The following is a 20,200-nucleotide window of genomic DNA, read 5'->3' as shown; positions in this document are numbered from 1 at the left end:
GGGATTTGGGGATTTTTGTGGGGTTTTGGGTGGGATTTTGGGGTTTTTGGGTGGGATTTGGGAGTTTTTTGGGGGAGAGTTTGGGGGTTTTTTGGCGGTTTTTGGGTGGGATTTGGGGTTTTTTTGGGGGGTTTTGGGGGGGATTTGGGGTTTTTTTGGGCGGGTTATGGGGTTTTTTTGGGGGGTTTTGGGGGAGAGTTTGGGGGTTTTTGGGCAGGATTTGGGGTTTTTTGGGCAGGATTTGGGGGGTTTTGGGGGTTTTTGGGGGTTTTTTGGTGGGATTTGGGGGTTTTTGGGGAGAGTTTGGGGGTTTTTGGGCGGGATTTGGGTTTTTTTTGGGCGGGATTTGGGGGGTTTTGGGAGTTTTTTGGGGTTTTTTGGGCGGGATTTGGGGTTTTTGGGGGTTTTTGGGTTTTTGGGGTTTTTTAGGATTGTTTTTGGGGTATTTCGGGATTGTTTTTGGGGCTATTTTGGGGGATTTGGAGGCAGTTTTTGGAGATATTTTTGGGTTGTTTTTGGGGTATTTTGAGGCAATTTTTGGGGGTTATTTTGGGGTGTTTTTGGGTTATTTTGGGGTTCCTGACCCCCCCTGTCCCCCCCAGTTCTACCTGCGGGAGGAGGACGTGGGGTTTGGGGTTATTTGGGGTTATTTGGCGGCAATTTTTGGATTATTTTGAGGCAGTTTTTGGGTTATTTTGAGGCAGTTTTTGGGTTATTTTGAGGCAGTTTTTGGGGTATTTTGAGGCAGTTTTTGGGGTTATTTTGGGGTTATTTTTAGGGTGTTTTGAGGCAGTTTTTTGGGGTTATTTTTGGGGTATTTTGGGTTATTTTGGGGTTCCTGACCCCCCCCCGTCCCCCCCAGTTCTACCTGCGGGAGGAGGACGTGGGGTTTGGGGTTATTTGGGGTTATTTTGAGGCAGTTTTTGGGGTTATTTGGAGGCAGTTTTTGGGGTTAATTTGGGGTTGTTTTTGGGGTATTTGGAGGCAATTTTTGAGGTATTTTTGGGTTATTTTGGGGTCCCTGACCCCCTTGTCCCCCCCCAGTTCTACCTGCGGGAGGGGGACGTGGGGTTTGGGGTTATTTTGGGTTATTTTGAGGCAGTTTTTGGGTTTATTTTGAGGCAGTTTTTTGGGTTATTTTGGGGTTATTTGGAGGCAGTTTTTGGGGTTATTTTGGGGTTATTTGGACGCAATTTTTGGGGTTATTTTGGGGTTATTTGGACGCAGTTTTTGGGTTTATTTTGGGGTATTTTGGGTTATTTTGGGGTTCCTGACCCCCCCTGTCCCCCCCAGTTCTACCTGCGGGAGGAGGACGTGGGGTTTGGGGTTATTTGGGGTTATTTTGAGGCAGTTTTTGGGGTTAATTTGGGGTTATTTGGACGCAATTTTTGGGGGTTATTTTGGGGTGGTTTTGGGTTATTTTGGGGTCCCTGACCCCCTTTTCCCCCCCCAGTTCTACCTGCGGGAGGAGGACATGGGGTTTGGGGTTATTTTGGGTCATTTTGAGGCAGTTTTTGGGGTATTTGGAGCCAGTTTTTTGGGTTATTTTGGGTTTTTTGGAGACAATTTTTTGGGGTTATTTTTGGGTTACTTTTGGGTTATTTTGGGGTTCCTGACCCCCCTTGTCCCCCCCAGTTCTACCTGCGGGAGGAGGACGTGGGGTTTGGGGTTATTTTGGGTTATTTGGAGGCAGTTTTTGGGTTATTTGGAGGCAGTTTTTGGGTTATTTTGGGGTTATTTGGACGCAATTTTTGGGGGTTATTTTGGGGTGGTTTTGGGTTATTTTGGGGTTCCTGACCCCCCCTGTCCCCCTCAGTTCTACCTGCGGGAGGAGGACGTGGGGTTTGGGGCAGTTTTTGGGTTTATTTGGAGGCAGTTTTTTGGGTTATTTTGGGGTTATTTGGACGCAATTTTTGGGGGTTATTTTGGGGTGGTTTTGGGTTATTTTGGGGTTCCTGACCCCCCCTGTCCCCCTCAGTTCTACCTGCGGGAGGAGGACGTGGGGTTTGGGGCAGTTTTTGGGTTTATTTGGAGGCAGTTTTTTGGGTTATTTTGGGGTTATTTGGAGACAATTTTTTGGGGTTATTTTTGGGTTATTTTGGGTTATTTTGGGGTTCCTGACCCCCCCGTCCCCCCCAGTTCTACCTGCGGGAGGAGGACGTGGGGTTTTGGGTTATTTTGAGGCAGTTTTTGGGGTATTTGGAGGCAGTTTTGGGGTTATTTTCAGGCAGTTTTTTGGGTTGTTTTTGGGGTATTTGGAGGTAGTTTTTTGGGTTATTTTGGGGTTATTTGGAGACAGTTTTTGGGGGTTATTTTGGGGGTTATTTAGACGCAGTTTTTGGGTTTATTTTGGGGTGTTTTTGGGTTATTTTGGGGTTCCTGACCCCCCCTGTCCCCCTCACTTCTACCTGCGGGAGGAGGACGTGGGGTTTGGGGTTATTTTGGGTTATTTTCAGGCAGTTTTTTGGGTTGTTTTTGGGGTATTTGGAGGCAGTTTTTTGGGTTATTTTGGGGTTATTTGGAGACAGTTTTTGGGGGTTATTTTGGGGGTTATTTAGACGCAGTTTTTGGGTTTATTTTGGGGTGTTTCTGGGTTATTTTGGGGTTCCTGACCTCCCTGTCCCCTCCAGTTCTACCTGCGGGAGGAGGACGTGGGGTTTGGGGTTAATTTGGGGTTGTTTTTGGGGTATTTGGAGGCAGTTTTTGGGGTTCTTTTGGGGTATTTTTGGGTTATTTTGGGGTTATTTGGACGCAATTTTTGGGGGTTATTTTTGGGTTATTTTGGGTTATTTTGGGGTTCCTGACCCCCTTGTCCCCCCCAGTTCTACCTGCGGGAGGAGGACGTGGGCCGGAGCCGGGCGGAGGCGACGCTGCCGCGCCTGGCAGAGCTCAACTCCTACGTGGCCGTGAGCAGCAGCCGGGAGCCGCTGTCCCAGGAGCTGCTGGGCACCTTCCAGGTACCCGCGGGCACCGCCGGGCACACCTGGGGCTGGGGGTGCCCCCTATGGGGCTGGGGGTGCTCCCCATGGGGCTGGGGGTGCTCCCCATGGGGCTGGGGGTGCCCTTCGTGGGGGTGGGTGTGCCCCCTATGGGGCTGGGTGTGCCCCCCATGGGGCTGGGGGTGCCCCCCGTGGGGCTGGGTGTGCCCCCTGTGGGGCTGGGGGTGCCCCCCATGGGGCTGGGGGTGCCCTTCATGGGGCTGGGGGTGCTCCCTGTGGGGCTGGGGGTGCTCCCTGTGGGGCTGGGGGTGCCCCCTGTGGGGCTGGGGGTGCCCCCCATGGGGCTGGGGGTGCCCTTCATGGGGCTGGGGGTGCTCCCTGTGGGGCTGGGGGTGCCCTCTGTGGGGCTGGGGGTGCCCCCTGTGGGGGTGGGGGTGCTCCCTGTGGGGCTGGGGGTGCCCTTCATGGGGCTGAGGGTGCCCCCCGTGGGGCTGGGGGTGCCCCCCGTGGGGCTGGGTGTGCCCCCTGTGGGGCTGGGGGTGCTCCCCATGGGGCTGGGGGTGCCCTTCATGGGGCTGGGGGTGCTCCCTGTGGGGCTGGGGGTGCTCCCCGTGGGGCTGGGGGTGCCCCCCATGGGGCTGGGGGTGCTCCCTGTGGGGCTGGGAGTGCCCTCCATGGGGCTGGGAGTGCCCTCCGTGGGGGTGGGGGTGCCCTTCATGGGGCTGGGGGTGCCCTCCATGGGGCTGGGGGTGCTCCCTGTGGGGCTGGGGGTGCTCCTTGTGGGGCTGGGAGTGCCCTCCGTGGGGCTGGGGGTGCCCCCCGTGGGGCTGGGGGTGCCCCATGTGGGGCTGGGGGTGCTCCCTGTGGGGGTGGGAGTGCCCCCCATGGGGCTGGGGGTGTCCCCCATGGGGCTGGGGGTGCCCTCCGTGGGGGTGGGTGTGCCCCCTGTGGGGCTGGGGGTGCTCCCTGTGGGGCTGGGGGTGCCCCCTGTGGGGGTGGGGGTGCCCCCCGTGGGGCTGGGGGTGCCCCCCATCGGGCTGGGGGTGCCCTCTGTGGGGCTGGGGGTGCTCCCTGTGGGGCTGGGGGTGCTCCCCGTGGGGCTGGGGGTGCCCTTCATAGGGCTGGGGGTGCCCCCCATTGGGCTGGGGGTGCCCTCTATGGGGCTGGGGGTGCCCCCTGTGGGGCTGGGGGTGCCCTTCATGGGGGTGGGTGTGCCCCCTATGGGGCTGGGGGTGCTCCCCATGGGGCTGGGGGTGCCCCCCGTGGGGCTGGGGGGTGCCCTTCGTGGGGGTGGGTGTGCCCCCTATGGGGCTGGGGGTGCTCCCTGTGGGGCTGGGGATGCTCTCCATGGGGCTGGGGGTGCCCCCTGTGGGGCTGGGGATGCTCTCCATGGGGCTGGGGGTGCCCCCTGTGGGGGTGGGGGTGCCCTTCATGGGGCTGGGGGTGCCCCCTGTGGGGCTGGGGGTGCCCTCTGTGGGGCTGGGGGTGCTCCCTGTGGGGCTGGGGGTGCCCTCTGTGGGGCTGGGGGTGCTCCCCATGGGGCTGGGGGTGCTCCTTGTGGGGCTGGGGGTGCCCTCCATGGGGCTGGGGGTGCCCTCTGTGGGGCTGGGGGTGCCCCCTGTGGGGGTGGGGGTGCTCCCTGTGGGGCTGGGGGTGCTCCCTGTGGGGGTGGGGGTGCCCCCTGTGGGGCTGGGGGTGCTCCCTGTGGGGCTGGGGGTGCCCCCTGTGGGGCTGGGGGTGCCCCCTGTGGGGGTGGGGGTGCCCTCTGTGGGGCTGGGGGTGCTCCCCATGGGGCTGGGGGTGCCCTCCGTGGGGCTGGGGGTGCTCCCTGTGGGGCTGGGGGTGCCCCCTGTGGGGCTGGGGGTGCCCTCTCACCTGGGTGTGCCCCCTATGGGGCTGGGGGTGCCCCCTGTGGGTGGCTGAGGTGGCTCAGGTGACCCGGGTGGGTGACCCAGGTGTGGCTCAGGTGCCCCCATGCGTGCCCTGGTGCCCCCCGGTGCTCCTCGGTGCCCCCAGCTGTGCCCAGGTGCCCCCAGCTGTGCCCAGGCGTGGCCTAGGTCTGCTGCAGCTGTGCCCAGGTGTCCCCAGGTGTATCCCAGCTGCACCCAGGTGCCCCCAGCTGTGCCCCAGCTGTGCCCAGGTGTCCCCAGGTGTATCCCAGCTGTGCCCCAGGTGCCCCCAGCTGTACCCCAGCTGTGCCCAGGTGCCCCCAGCTGTGCCCAGGTGCCCCCAGCTGTGCCCCAGGTGTATCCCAGGTGCCCCCAGCTGTGCTCAGGTTCCCCCAGGTGTTCCCCAGCTGTGCCCCAGGTGCCCCTAGCTGTGCCCAGGTGTCCCCAGGTGTATCCCAGATGCCCGTGGGTGTAGCCCAGCTGTGCCCCCAGCTGTGCCCCAGTTGTGCCCAGGTGCCCTCAGCTGTGCCCAGGTGTCCCCAGGTGTATCCCAGGTGCCCGTGGGTGTAGCCCAGCTGTGCCCCAGGTATAGCCAGGTGAACCAGCTGTGCCCCCAGGTGCCCCTAGCTGTGCCCAGCTGCCCCTAGGTGTGCCCCAGGTGTCCCCAGCTGTGCCCAGGTGCTCCCAGGTGTATCCCAGGTGCCCCCAAGTGTGCCCAGCTGCCCCTAGGTGTGCCACAGGTGCCCCCAGCTGTGCCCAGGTGCCCACAGGTGCCCCCAGCTGTGCCCAGGTGTATCCCAGGTGTACCCCAGGTGCCCCCTGCTGCCCCTAGGTGTGCCCCAGCTGTGCCCAGGTGCCCCTAGCTGTGCCCAGGTGCCCTCAGCTGTGCCCAGGTGTACCCAGGTGTCCCCAGGTGTATCCCAGGTGTGCCCAGGTGTATCCCAGGTGTGCCCAGGTGTGCCCAGGTGTATCCCAGGTGCCCCCAGGTGTGCCCAGGTGCCCGCAGGTGGCACGGTGCCCCTCCCCCGCAGGTGGTGGTCCTCACCAATTCGCCGCTGGAGGAGCAGCTCTGGGTGGGCGACTTCTGCCACAGCCGCGGCATCAAACTGGTGGTGGCCGATACCCGCGGGCTCTTCGGGTACGGGGGGCACTGGGGGCACTGGGGGGCATGGGGATGCAGGGGGGGCACTGGGGGCATGGGGGATATGGGGGGGGGCACAGGGGGTACATGGGGGGCACTGGGGGGGCACGGGGGGCACGGGGGGAGTGTGGAGGGGCACGGGGGGCACAGGGGCGCATTGGGGGGGCATTGGGGGTACATGGGGGGCACTGGGGGGGCACGGGGGGCACGGGGGGAGTGTGGAGGGGCACGGGGGTACGGGGGGGGCACGGGGGGCACTGGGGGGCATGGGGGATATGGGGGGGGCATTGGGGGTACATGGGGGGCACTGGGGGGGCACGGGGGGCACGGGGGGAGTGTGGAGGGGCACGGGGGTACGGGGGGGGCACGGGGGGCACTGGGGGGCATGGGGGATATGGGGGGGGCATTGGGGGTACATGGGGGGCACTGGGGGGCACGGGGGGCACGGGGGGAGTGTGGAGGGGCACGGGGGGCACAGGGGCACATTGGGGGGGCATTGGGGGTACATGGGGGGCACTGGGGGTAATGGGGGGCAAAGGGGGCACAGGGGGAGCATGGGGGGCACAGGGGGAACACTGGGTGGGGATTTTTGGGGTGGGATTTTTAGGGGTTTCCTTTTCAGGGTGGGATTTTTGGGGCGGGGATTTTGGGGTGGGGATTTTTGGGGGTCTTTTTTTCGGGGTGGGATTTTGGGGTGGATCCCGTTTGGGTGGGGATTTTTAGGGTGGGGATTTCAGGATGGGATTTTTAGGGTGAGGATTTTTAGGGTGAGATTTTGGGGCAGGGATTTTTAGGGTGGGGTTTTTGGTGCGGGGATTTTTGGGGTGGGGATTTGGGGATGGGATTTTTAGGGTGGGGTTTTTGGTGCGGGGATTTTTGGGGTGGGGATTTTTAGGGTAGGAATTTTTGTGGAGGAGATTTTTAGGGTGGGATTTCAGAATGGGATTTTTGGGGTGGGGATTTTTAGAGTGGGGATTTTGGGGTGGGGATTTCTCGGAGATTTTGTTTTCAGAGTGGGATTTTGGGGTGGCTCCCATTTGGGTGGGGATTTTTGGGGCGGGGATTTTGGGGTGGGGATTTTTGGGTGTCTTTTTTTTGGGGTGGGGTTTTGGGGTGGATCCTGTTTGGGTGGGGATTTTTAGGGTGGGATTTTGGGGTGGGACTTTTCAGGTGGGGATTTTGGGATGGGATTTTTAGGGTGAGGATTTTTAGGGGGGGGATTTTTCGGGTGGGGAGTTTCAGGGTGGGGATTTTTAGGGTGAGATTTTGGGGTGGGGATTTTTAGGAGTAGGGATTTTGGGATGGGATTTTTAGGGTTGGGGATTTTTTTAGAGTGAGGATTTTGGGAGAGAGATTTTTCGAGGCTCTCCTCTTTGGGATGGGATTTTTCGGGTGGGGATTTTGGGGTGGGATTTTTGGGATGGGATTTTTAGAGTGGGCATTTTTAGGGGTTTCCTTTTCAGGGTGGGATTTTTGGGGCGGGGATTTTGGGGTGGGGATTTTTGGGGGTCTTTTTTTCGGGGTGGGGTTTTGGGGTGGATCCCGTTTAGGATGGGATTTTTAGGGTGGGATTTTGGGGTGGGATTTTTAGGGTGGGGATTTTGAGGTGGGGATTTTTAGGGTGGGCATTTTAGGATGAGATTTTTGGGATGGGATTTTTCGGGTGGGGATTTTTTTGGGGTCTCTTTTTCAGGGTGGGGTTCCAGGGTGGATCCCATTTGGGTGGGGATTTTTAGGGTGGGATTTTGAGGTGGGGATTTTTGGGGGTCTCCTTTTCAGGGTGGGGTTTCAGGGTGGATTCTGTTTGGGATGGGATTTTTAGGGTGGGATTTCGGGGTGGGATTTTTAGGGTGGGGATTTTGGGGTGGGATTTTTAGGGTGGGGATTTTGAGGTGGGCATTTTTAGGGTGAGCATTTCAGGATGGGATTTTTAGGGCAAGGATTTTTAGGGCAGGGATTTCTAGGGTGGGGATTTTTAGGGTGAGTGTTTTTAGGGTGGGCGTTTTTAGGGTGGGGATTTTGAGGCGGGGATTTTTAGGGTGAGCATTTCAGGATGGGATTTTTGGGATGGGATTTTTCGGGTGGGGATTTTTTGGGGGGTCTCCATTTCGGGGTTCCCTGCTGACCCCCCCCTCACAGGCAGCTGTTCTGTGACTTTGGGGACGACATGGTGGTGACCGACCCCAACGGGGAGCAGCCCCTCAGCGCCATGGTGTCCATGGTCACCAAGGTACGGGGCACCCCTGGGTGCCGGGCCGGGTGCCCGTGGCGCGTTTTGGGGTGCCCTGGTCCCTTCAGCACCTCCTGGGTGACCCCCTGAGTGGGTTCCTGGGTGCCCCTCTGCGGTCCTGGTGTCACCCCTGGGGTGCCCTGTGTCCCCTCAGCACCCTCTGTGTCCCCTCTGTGCCACCCCAGGGTGCTCTCAGCACCCTCTGTGTCCCCTCAGCACCCTCTGTGTCCCCTCTGTGTCACCCCAGGGTGCTCTCAGCACCCTCTGTGTCCCCTCAGCACCCTCTGTGTCCCTTCTGTGTCACCCCAGGGTGCTCTCAGCACTCTCTGTGTCCCCTCTGTGTCACCCCAAGGGTGCCCTGTGTCCCTTCAGCACCCTCTGTGTCCCCTTTGTGCCACCCCAGGGTGCTCTCAGCACCCTCTGTGTCCCCTCAGCACCCTCTGTGTCCCCTCTGTGTCACCCCAGGGGTGCCCTGGTCCCTTCAGCACCTCCTGGGTGACCCCCTGAGTGGGTTCCTGGGTGCCCCTCTGCGGTCCTGGTGTCACCCCTGGGGTGCCCTGTGTCCCCCCAGTACCCTCTGTGTCCCCTTTGTGTCACCCCAGGGTGCTCTCAGCACCCTCTGTGTCCCCTCTGTGTCGCCCCAAGGGTGCCCTGTGTCCTCTCAGCACCCCCTGTGTCCCCTTTGTGTCACCCCAGGGTGCTCTCAGCACCCTCTATGTCCTCTCTCTGTCACCCCAAGGGTGCCCTGTGTCCCTTCAGCACCCTCTGTGTCCCCTCTGTGTCACCCCAGGGTGCTCCCAGCACCCTCTGTGTCCCTTCTGTGTCACCCCTGGGGTGCCCTGTGTCCCCTCAGCACCCTCTGTGTCCCCTCAGCACCCTCTGTGTCTCCTTTGTGTCACCCCAGGGTGCTCTCAGCACTCTCTGTGTCCTCTCTGTGTCACCCCAAGGGTGCCCTGTGTCCCCTCAGCACCCTCTGTGTCTCCTCTGTGCCACCCCAGGGTGCTCCCAGCACCCTCTGTGTCCCTTTTGTGTCACCCCAGGGGTGCCCTGGTCCCTTCAGCACCTCCTGGGTGACCCCCTGAGTGGGTTCCTGGGTGCCCCTCTGCGGTCCTGGTGTCACCCCTGGGGTGCCCTGTGTCCCCCCAGCACCCTCTGTGTCCCCTTTGTGTCACCCCAGGGTGCTCTCACCACCCTCTGTGTCCCTTCTGTGTCACCCCAAGGGTGCTCTGTGTCCCTTCAGCACCCTCTGTGTCACCCCAGGGTGCTCTCAGCACCCTCTGTGTCCCCTCTGTGTCGCCCCAAGGGTGCTCTGTGTCCCTTCAGCACCCTCTGTGTCACCCCAGGGTGCTCTCAGCACCCTCTGTGTCCCCTCAGCACCCTCTGTGTCCCCTTTGTGTCACCCCAGGGTGCTCTCACCACCCTCTGTGTCCCCTCTATGTCGCCCCAAGGGTGCCCTGTGTCCCCCCAGCACCCTCTGTGTCCCCTTTGTGTCACCCCAAGGGTGCCCTGTGTCCTTTCAGCACCCCCTGTGTCCTCTCTGTGTCACCCCAGGGTCCCCTCAGCACCCTCTGTGTCCCCCCAGCACCCTCTGTGTCCCCTTTGTGTCACCCCAGGGTGCTCTCAGCACCCTCTGTGTCCTGTCTGTGTCACCCCAAGGGTGCCCTGTGTCCTTTCAGCACCCCCTGTGTCCTCTCTGTGTCACCCCAGGGTCCCCTCAGCACCCTCTGTGTCCCCCCAGCACCCTCTGTGTCCCCTCTGTGTCACCCCAGGGTGCTCTCAGCACCCTCTGTGTCCTGTCTGTGTCACCCCAAGGGTGCCCTGTGTCCCCTCAGCACCCTCTGTGTCCCCCGGGAGGTTTTTTGGGGGGGAGTTCCTGGGTGTTCTGGTCCCCTCACCCCCCCAGGGGTGCCCAAGGGGGTTCCTGGCTCCCCTCACCCCCCGTGTGCCCGCAGGGGTGCCCAGGGGAGATTCCTGGGAGTTCCAGGGGTGCCTGGGGGGTGCCCAGGGGGGTTCCAGGGGTGCCTGGGGGGGTTCTTGTCTCCCCTCACCCCCCGTGTGCCCGCAGGGGTGCCCAGGGCGGGTTCCTGGGAGTTCCAGGGGTGCCTGGGGGGGGTTCCTGGGAGTTCCAGGGGTGCCCTGTGGGTGTTCCTGGCTCCCCTCACCCCCCGTGTGCCCGCAGAGGTGCCCAGGGGGAATTCCTGGGGGTTCCAGGGCTGCCTGGGGGGGTTCCTGGGGGTTCCAGGGGTGCCCAGGGGGGGTTCCTGGGGATTCCAGGGGTGCCCGGGGTGTTCCAGGGGTGCCCAGGGCGTGTTCCTGTCTCCCCTCACCCCCGTGTGCCCGCAGGGGTGCCCAGGGGAGGTTCCTGGGGTGTTCCTGGGGGTTCCAGGGGTGCCCAGGGGGGGTTCCAGGGGTGCCCAGGGGGGGTTCCTGTCTCCCCTCACCCCCCGTGTGCCCACAGAGGTGCCCAGGGGGAATTCCTGGGGGTTCCAGGGGTGCCTGGGGGGGTTCCTGGGGATTCCAGGGGTGCCCAGGGGAGGTTCCTGGGGATTCCAGGGGTGCCCGGGGGGTTCCTGGGGTGCCCAGGGGGGGTTCCTGTCTCCCCTCACCCCCCGTGTGCCCGCAGGGGTGCCCAGGGGAGGTTCCTGGGGGGTTCCAGGGGTGCCCAGGGGAGGTTCCTGGGGGGTTCCAGGGGTGCCCAGGGGAGGTTCCTGGGGTGTTCCTGGGGGTTCCAGGGGTGCCCAGGGGGGTTCCAGGGGTGCCCAGGGGGTGTTCCTGGCTCCCCTCACCCCCCGTGTGCCCGCAGGGGTGCCCAGGGGGATTCCGGGGGGGTTCCAGGGGTGCCCAGGGGAGGTTCCTGGGGGGTTCCAGGGGTGCCCAGGGGAGGTTCCTGGGGGGTTCCAGAGGTGCCCAGGGGGTGTTCCTGTCTCCCCTCACCCCCCGTGTGCCCACAGAGGTGCCCAGGGGGAATTCCTGGGGGTTCCAGGGGTGCCCGGGGGGTTCCAGGGGTGCCCAGGGCGTGTTCCTGTCTCCCCTCACCCCCCATGTGCCCGCAGGGGTGCCCAGGGGAGGTTCCTGGGGTGTTCCTGGGGGTTCCAGGGGTGCCCAGGGGGGGTTCCAGGGGTGCCCAGGGGGGTTCCAGGGGTGCCCAGGGGGGGTTCCTGTCTCCCCTCACCCCCCGTGTGCCCACAGAGGTGCCCAGGGGGAATTCCTGGGGGTTCCAGGGGTGCCTGGGGGGGTTCCTGGGGGTTCATGGGGTGCCCAGGGGGGTTCCAGGGGTGCCCAGGGGGTGTTCCTGGCTCCCCTCACCCCCCGTGTGCCTGCAGGGGTGCCCAGGGGAGGTTCCTGGGGGGTTCCAGGGGTGCCCAGGGGAGGTTCCTGGGGGGTTCCAGGGGTGCCCGGGGGGTTCCAGGGGTGCCCAGGGGGTGTTCCTTGGGATTCCAGGGGTGCCCAGGGGGTGTTCCTGTCTCCCCTCACCCCCGTGTGCCCGCAGGGGTGCCCAGGGGAGGTTCCTGGGTGGGTTCCAGGGGTGCCCAGGGGGGGTTCCAGGGGTGCCCAGGGGGGGTTCCCGTCTCCCCTCACCCCCCGTGTGCCCACAGGAGCACCCAGGGGGGGTTCCTGGGGGTTCCAGGGGTGCCCAGGGGGGTTCCAGGGGGTTCCAGGGGTGCCCAGGGGGGGTTCCAGGGGTGCCCAGGGCGTGTTCCTGTCTCCCCTCACCCCCCGTGTGCCCGCAGGGGTGCCCAGGGGAGGTTCCTGGGGTGTTCCTGGGTGGGTTCCAGGGGTGCCCGGGGGGGTTCCTGGGGGGTTCCAGGGGTGCCCAGGGGAGGTTCCTGGGGGGTTCCAGGGGTGCCCGGGGGGGTTCCAGGGGTGCCCAGGGCGTGTTCCTGGCTCCCCTCACCCCCGTGTGCCCGCAGGGGTGCCCAGGGGAGGTTCCTGGGGATTCCAGGGGTGCCCAGGGGAGGTTCCTGGGGGTTCCAGGGGTGCCCAGGGGGTGTTCCCGGCTCCCCTCACCCCCCGTGTGCCCGCAGGGGTGCCCAGGGGAGGTGACCTGCCTGGACGAGGCGCGTCACGGCTTCGAGAGCGGCGACTTCGTCACCTTCACGGAGGTGGAGGGGATGGAGGAGCTGAACCGCTGCGGGCCCGTGGAGATCCGCGTGCTGGGTGCGCCCGCCGGGGGGCACGGCGGGCACCGGGGGGCACGGGGGGGGGCTGGGGCACTTTTTGGGGGGCCTGGGGCCTTTTTTGGGGGCTCTGGGGCCCTTTTTGGGGGGGCTGGGGCCTTTTTGGGGGGCTCTGGGGCCCTTTTTGAGGGGGTCTGGGGCCCTTTTTGAGGGGGTCTGGGGCCATTTTGGGGTGTCTGGGGCTCTTTTTGGGGTGTCTGGGGCTCTTTTTGAGGGGGTCGGGGGCCTTTTTTGGGGGGGCTGGGGCCTTTTTTGGGGTGTCTGGGGCTCTTTGAGGGGGGGCTGGGGCCCTTTTTGGGGGGACTGGGGCTCTTTTAGAGGGGGTCTGGGGCCATTTTGGGGTGTCTGGGGCTCTTTTTGAGGGGGTCTGGGGCCCTTTTTGGGGTGTCTGGGGCTCTTTTAGAGGGGGTCTGGGGCCATTTTGGGGTGTCTGGGGCTCTTTTTGAGGGGGTCGGGGGCCTTTTTGGGGTGTCTGGGGCTCTTTTAGAGGGGGTCTGGGGCCCTTTTTGGGGTGTCTGGGGCTCTTTTAGAGGGGGTCTGGGGCCCTTTTTGGGGTGTCTGGGGCTCTTTTAGAGGGGGTCTGGGGCCCTTTTTGGGGTGTCTGGGGCTCTTTTTGAGGGGGTCGGGGGCCTTTTTGGGGGCTCTGGGGCCCTTTTTGGGGGGGCTGGGGCCTTTTTTGGGGTGTCTGGGGCTCTTTTTGGGGGGGCTGGGGCCCTTTTTGGGGGGGCTGGGGCCTTTTTTGGGGGGGCTGGGGCCTTTTTTGGGGGCTCTGGGGCCCTTTTTGAGGGGGTCTGGGGCCATTTTGGGGGCTCTGGGGCCCTTTTTGGGGGGGCTGGGGCCTTTTTTGGGGGCTCTGGGGCCCTTTTTGAGGGGGCTGGGGCCTTTTTTGGGGGCTCTGGGGCCCTTTTTGAGGGGGTCTGGGGCCATTTTGGGGGCTCTGGGGCCCTTTTTGGGGGGGCTGGGGCCTTTTTTGGGGGCTCTGGGGCCCTTTTTGAGGGGGCTGGGGCCTTTTTTGGGGGCTCTGGGGCCCTTTTTGAGGGGGCTGGGGCCTTTTTTGGGGGCTCTGGGGCCCTTTTTGAGGGGGTCTGGGGCCTTTTTTGGGGGCTCTGGGGCCCTTTTTGAGGGGGTCTGGGGCCATTTTGGGGTGTCTGGGGCTCTTTTTGAGGGGGTCTGAGGCCATTTTTGGAGTGTCTGGGGCTCTTTGAGGGGGTCTGGGGCCATTTTTGGGGTGTCTGAGGCTCTTTTAGAGGGGGTCTGGGGCCATTTTGGGGCGTCTGGGGCCCTTTTTGAGGGGGTCTGGGGCCATTTTGGGGCGTCTGGGGCCCTTTTTGAGGGGGTCTGGGGCCCTTTTTGGGGGCTCTGGGGCCCTTTTTGAGGGGGTCTGGGGCCTTTTTGGGGGCTCTGGGGCCCTTTTTGAGGGGGTCTGGGGCCATTTTGGGGGCTCTGGGGCCCTTTTTGGGGGGGCTGGGGCCTTTTTTGGGGGCTCTGGGGCCCTTTTTGAGGGGGCTGGGGCCTTTTTTGGGGGCTCTGGGGCCCTTTTTGAGGGGGCTGGGGCCTTTTTTGGGGGCTCTGGGGCCCTTTTTGAGGGGGTCTGGGGCCATTTTGGGGGCTCTGAGGCCCTTTTTGGGGGGGCTGGGGCCTTTTTTGGGGGCTCTGGGGCCCTTTTTGAGGGGGCTGGGGCCTTTTTTGGGGGCTCTGGGGCCCTTTTTGAGGGGGCTGGGGCCTTTTTTGGGGGCTCTGGGGCCCTTTTTGAGGGGGTCTGGGGCCATTTTGGGGGCTCTGGGGCCCTTTTTGGGGGGGCTGGGGCCTTTTTTGGGGGCTCTGGGGCCCTTTTTGAGGGGGCTGGGGCCATTTTGGGGGCTCTGGGGCCCTTTTTGGGGGGGCTGGGGCCTTTTTTGGGGGCTCTGGGGCCCTTTTAGAGGGGGCTGGGGCCTTTTTTGGGGGCTCTGGGGCCCTTTTTGAGGGGGCTGGGGCCTTTTTTGGGGTGTCTGGGGCCCTTTTTGAGGGGGCTGGGGCCATTTTGGGGTGTCTGGGGCTCTTTTAGAGGGGGTCTGAGGCCATTTTTGGGGTGTCTGGGGCTCTTTCAGAGGGGGTCTGGGGCCATTTTGGGGCGTCTGGGGCCCTTTTTGAGGGGGTCTGGGGCCCTTTTTGGGGTGTCTGGGGCCCTTTTTGAGGGGGTCTGGGGCCCTTTTTGGGGTGTCTGGGGCCCTTTTTGGGGTGTCTGGGGCCCTTTTTGAGGGGGTCTGGGGCCCTTTTTGGGGGCTCTGGGGCCCTTTTTGAGGGGGTCTGGGGCCTTTTTGGGGGCTCTGGGGCCCTTTTTGAGGGGGTCTGGGGCCATTTTGGGGTGTCTGGGGCTCTTTTTGGGGGGGCTGGGGCCCTTTTTGGGGGGGCTGGGGCTCTTTTTGAGGGGGTCTGGGGCCATTTTGGGGTGTCTGGGGCTCTTTTTGAGGGGGTCTGGGGCCCTTTTTGGGGTGTCTGGGGCCCTTTTTTGAGGGGGTCTGGGGCCATTTTGGGGTGTCTGGGGCTCTTTTTGAGGGGGTCTGGGGCCCTTTTGGGGTGTCTGGGGCTCTTTTAGAGGGGGTCTGGGGCCCTTTTTGGGGGGGCTGGGGCCTTTTTTGGGGGGACTGGGGCTCTTTTAGAGGGGGTCTGGGGCCATTTTGGGGTGTCTGGGGCTCTTTTTGAGGGGGTCGGGGGCCTTTTTGGGGGCTCTGGGGCCCTTTTTGGGGGGGCTGGGGCCCTTTTTGGGGTGTCTGGGGCTCTTTTTGAGGGGGTCTGGGGCCCTTTTTGGGGTGTCTGGGGCTCTTTTTGAGGGGGTCTGGGGCCAATTTTGGGGTGTCTGGGGCCCTTTCTGAGGGTGTCTGGGGCTCTTTTTGAGGGGGTCTGGGGCCATTTTGGGGTGTCTGGGGCTCTTTTTGAGGGGATCTGGGGCCCTTTTTGGGGTGTCCTAGTCACCGGTGATCCATTTTTGTGGGTATGGGGCCCTTTTTGAGAGGTCTGGGGCCATTTTTGGGGTGTTCAGTCACCGGTGACCCTTTTTGGGGGGCTCTGGGGCCCTTTTTGGGGGCTCTGGGGCCCTTTTTGGGGTGTCCTAGTTACCGATGAGCGTTTCTGGGGGGGTCTGGGACCCTTTTTGGGGGGTCTGGGGCCCTTTTGGGGGGTCTGGGGCGGTTTTTGGGGGCTCTGGGGCCCTTTTGAGGGCTCTGGGGCCCTTTTTGAGGGGATCTGGGGCCCTTTTTGGGGTGTCCTAGTCACCGTTGACCCTTTTTGGAGGGGTCTGGGGCCCTTTTTGGGGTGTCTGGGGAGGGGTCAGGGGCCTTTCTTGGGGGGTCTGGGGCCATTTTGGGGTGTCTGGGGCCCTTTTTGGGGGTCTGGAGCGGTTTTTGGAGGCTCTGGAGCCTTTTTCGAGGGGGTCTGGGGCCCTTTTTGGGGTGTCCTAATCACCGGTGACCCTTTTTGGGGGGTCTGGGGCCTTTTTTGGGGGCTCTGGGGCCTTTTTTGGGGGGTCTGAGGCCCTTTTTGAGGGCTCTGGGGCCCTTTTTGGGGTGTTCTAGTCACCGGTGACCCTTTTTGGGGGGCTCTGGGGCCCTTTTTTGGGGGGTCTGGGGCCCTTTTTGGGGTGTCCTAATCACCGGTGACTCTTTTTGGGGGGTCTGGAGCCCTTTTTGGGGGGTCTGGGAGGGTCTGGAGCCAGTTTTGGGGGCTAAGTGGGGGTCTAGGGCCCTTTTTGGGGGGTCTGGGGAGGGGTCAGGGGCCCTTTTTGGGGGCCACGGGGGGTCTGGGACCCTTTTTGGGGGGCACGAGGGGGTCTGGGGCCCTTTTTGGGGGTCTGGGGCCCTTTGAGGGGGTCTGGGGCCCTTTTTGGGGTGTCCTAGTCACTGCTGACCCTTTTTGGGGGGGTCTGGGGCCCTTTTTGGGGTGTCCTAGTCACTGCTGACCCTTTTTGGAGGGATCTGGGGCCCTTTTTGGGGTGTCTGGGGAGGGGTCAGGTGCCTTTTTTGGGGGTTCTGGGGCCCTTTTTGGGGGGCACACGGGGGTCTGGGGCCCTTTTTGGGGTGTCTGGGGAGGGGTCACGGGCCTTTCTTCGGGGGTCTGGGGCCATTTTGGGGTGTCTGGGGCTCTTTTTGGGGGGCCTGGGGCCTTTTTTGAGGGAGTCTGGGGTCCTTTTTGGGGTGTCCAAATCACCGGTGACCCTTTTTGGGGGGTCTGGGGTCCTTTTGGGGTGCCCCAGACCCCCGGGCCGGTTTTGGGGTGCCCCAGACATCTGGGTGTGTTTTTGGGGTGCCCCAAACCCCCGGGTTCGGTTTTGGGGTGTCCCGGACACCTGGGTGTGTTTTTGGGGCGCCCTGGATCCCCGGGCCGGTTTTTGGGGTGCCCCAGGCCCGTTTTTGGGGTGTCCCAGACACCTGGGTGTGTTTTTGGGGTGCCCCGGACCCCCGGGTCCATTTTTTGGGTGCCCCGGGTCTGTTTTTGGGGTGTCCCAGACCCAGGGCTCGGTTTTTGGGGTGCCCCGGACCCCCGGGCCGGTTTTTGGGGTGCCCCGGACCCCTGGGTCCATTTTTGGGGTGCCCCGGGTCCGTTTTTGGGGTGCCCCAGACACCTGGGTCCATTTTTGGGGTGCCCCGAACCCCCGGGTCCGTTTTTGGGGTGTCCCAGACACCTGGGTCCATTTTTGGGGTGCCCCGGACCCCCGGGCCGGTTTTTGGGGTGCCCCGGGTCCGTTTTTGGGGTGCCCCAGACCCAGGGCTCGGTTTTTGGGGTGCCCCGGACCCCTGGGTCCATTTTTGGGGTGCCCCAGACCCCCGGGCCAGTTTCTGGGGTGCCCTGGACCCCAGGGCTCGGTTTTTGGGGTGCCCCAGACCCCCGGGCCGGTTTTTGGGGTGCCCCGGGTCCGTTTTTGGGGTGCCCCAGACCCAGGGCTCGGTTTTTGGGGTGCCCCGGACCCCCGGGCCGGTTTTGGGGTGCCCCGGGCCCGTTTTTGGGTTGCCCCGGACCCCTGGGTGTGTTTTTGGGGTGTCCCAGACCCCTGGGTGTGTTTTTGGGGTGCCCCGGACCCCCGAGCCGGTTTTGGGGTGCCCCGGGGCGCCCCAGTGACCCCCCCCGTCCGCAGGGCCCTACACGTTCAGCATCGGCGACACGAGCGGCTACGGGGACTACGTGCGGGGGGGCATCGTTAGCCAGGTCAAGATGCCCAAGCACATCCACTTTGTGAGTGGGACTGGGAGCACTGGGAGGGACTGGGAGGGGACTGGGAGGGACTGGGAGGGGATTGGGAGGCACTGGGAGGGACTGGGAAGGGACTGGGGGGCGCTGGGAGGGGACTGGGGGGTGCTGGGAGGGGACTGGGAACACTAGGAGGGGACTGGGAGGGGACTGGGGGCACTGGGAGGGGATTGGGAGGGGACTGGGAGCACTGGGAAGGACTGGGAGGGACTGGGGGCACTGGGAGGGGACTGGTAGGAACTGGGGATTGGGAGGGGACTGGGAGCACTGGGAGGGATTGGTAGGGGACTGGGGGGCACTGGGAGGGACTGGGAGGGGATTGGGAGGGACTGGGAAACAGTGGGGGGGACTGGGAGCACTGGGAGGGACTGGGAGGGGATTGGGAGGGGACTGGGGGGCACTGGGAGGGGACTGGGAGCATTGGGAGGGGACTGGGAGGGGACTGGGAGCACTGGGAGGGGACTGGGAGCGCTGGGAGGGACTGAGAGGGACTGGGAGGGGACTGGGGGGCGCTGGGAGGGGACTGGGAGGGGACTGGGAACACTGGGAGGGGATTGGGAGGGACTGGGGGGCGCTGGGAGGGGACTGGGAACACTGGGAGGGGATTGGGAGCACTGGGAGGGGACTGGATGGGACTGGGAAAGAGTAGGAGAGACTGGGAGGGGACTGGGGAGCACTGGGAGGGGATTGGATGGCACTGGGAGGGGACTGGGAGCACTGGGAGGGGACTGGGAAGCACTGGGAGGGATTGGGAGGGGACTGGGGGGCGCTGGGAGGGGACTGGGAGGGGACTGGGAACACTGGGAGGGGATTGGGAGGGACTGGGGGGCGCTGGGAGGGGACTGGGAACACTGGGAGGGGATTGGGAGCACTGGGAGGGGACTGGATGGGACTGGGAAAGAGTAGGAGAGACTGGGAGGGGACTGGGGAGCACTGGGAGGGGATTGGATGGCACTGGGAGGGGACTGGGAGCACTGGGAGGGGACTGGGAAGCACTGGGAGGGATTGGGAGGGGACTGGGGGGCGCTGGGAGGGGACTGGGAGCATTGGGAGGGGACTGGGGAGCACTGGGAGGGACTGGGAGGTAGCCTGGGGCACTGGGGGGAACTGGGCTGTACTGGGTTGTACTGGGCTGTACTGGGTTGTACTGGGTTATACTGGGCTGTACTGGGCTGTACTGGGTTATACTGGGATGTTGCACTCACGTGGTCTAGTCCCAGTACGGGTTGTGGGACACGCTGAGAGGCTACTGGGTTATACTGGTTTATACTGGGATGTCACCTGGGCCCCTCCCTGTCCCGGAAATGGGTGCGGGATGCACTGGGGGGGTTATACTGGGTTATACTGGTTTATACTGGTGTTCCACCCCAGAAACGGTTGCGGGACGTGCTGGGGGGGTTATACTGGGTTATACTGGGCTGTACTGGTTTATACTGGTTCATACTGGTGTTCCATCCCAGAAACGGTTGCGGGACATGCTGGGGGGATTATACTGGTTTATACTGGTTTATACTGGTTCATACTGGTTATACTGGTTCGTACTGGTTCATACTGGTTTATACTGGCTTATACTGGTGTCCCATCCCAGAAGCGGTTGCGGGACGCGCTGGGGGGGTTATACTGGGTTATACTGGTTTATACTGGTTTACATTGGGTTATATTGGGTTATATTGGGTTATACTGGTTCATACTGGTTCATACTGGCTCATACTGGTTCATACTGGTTCATACTGGCTCATACTGGTTCGTACTGGTGTGTCCCACCCAGAAGCGGTTGCGGGATGCGCTGGGGGGGGTTATACGAGTTTATAGTGGTTTACATTGGGTTGTATTGGGTTATACTGGTTATGCTGGTTTATACTGGTTCATACTGGTGTGTCCCACCCAGAAACAGTTGCGGGAGGCGGTGGGGGGGTTATACTGGTTCATACTGGCTCATACTGGTTCGTACTGGTGTGTCGCACCCAGAAGCAGTTGCGGGACGCGCTGGGGGGTTGTACTGGGTTATACTGGTTCCTACCGGTTCATACTGGTTCATACTGGTGTGTCCCACCCAGAAGCAGTTGCGGGACGCGCTGGGGGGGTTATGCTGGTTCATACTGGTTCATACCGGTTCATACTGGTCTGTACTGGTGTGTCGCACCCAGAAGTGGTTGCGGGACATGCTGGGGGATTATACTGGGTTATACTGGTTCCTACTGGTTCATACTGGTTCATACTGGTGTGTCCCACCCAGAAGCGGTTGCGGGACGCGCTGGGGGGGTTATACTGGGTTATAGTGATTTACACTGGGTTACACTGGGTTATACTGGGTTATACTGGTTTATACTGATTTATACCGGTTTGTACGGGTTCATACCAGTTCATACTGGTTCATATCGGTTCATACTGGTCCGTACTGGTGTGTCCCATCCAGAAGCGGTTGTGGGACGCGCTGGGGGGGTTATACTGGTTTATACTGATTTACACTGGGTTATACTGGTTTATAGCAGTTTACATTGGTTTATACTGGGTTATATTGGGTTATACCAGTTCATACTGGTTCCTACCAGTTCATACTGGTTCATAGTGGTCTGTACTGGTGTGTCGCACCCAGAAGCGGT

At 62.6% G+C, this 20,200-nt stretch overlaps 1 protein-coding gene across 1 annotated transcript in view; it reads left to right on the top strand.

The window, feature by feature from the left end:
- The window catches only part of UBA1 (ubiquitin like modifier activating enzyme 1), a 78,762-nt gene that overhangs the window by 18,822 nt on the left and 39,740 nt on the right, over positions 1 to 20,200 (top strand). Inside the window, exons 5-9 of the mRNA XM_068998264.1 lie at positions 2,823 to 2,957; positions 5,860 to 5,966; positions 8,109 to 8,199; positions 12,225 to 12,357; positions 17,485 to 17,582. Of these exons, the coding sequence (XP_068854365.1) occupies positions 2,823 to 2,957; positions 5,860 to 5,966; positions 8,109 to 8,199; positions 12,225 to 12,357; positions 17,485 to 17,582 (564 nt within the window). The remainder of the gene's footprint in view (positions 1 to 2,822; positions 2,958 to 5,859; positions 5,967 to 8,108; positions 8,200 to 12,224; positions 12,358 to 17,484; positions 17,583 to 20,200) is intronic.

Source organism: Aphelocoma coerulescens, chromosome 31, assembly GCF_041296385.1.
Source record: "Aphelocoma coerulescens isolate FSJ_1873_10779 chromosome 31, UR_Acoe_1.0, whole genome shotgun sequence".
NCBI classification, from domain to species: Eukaryota; Metazoa; Chordata; class Aves; order Passeriformes; family Corvidae; genus Aphelocoma; species Aphelocoma coerulescens.
Note: the sequence above shows the minus strand (reverse complement) of the source record. Positions and strands in the feature narration are given on the sequence as shown.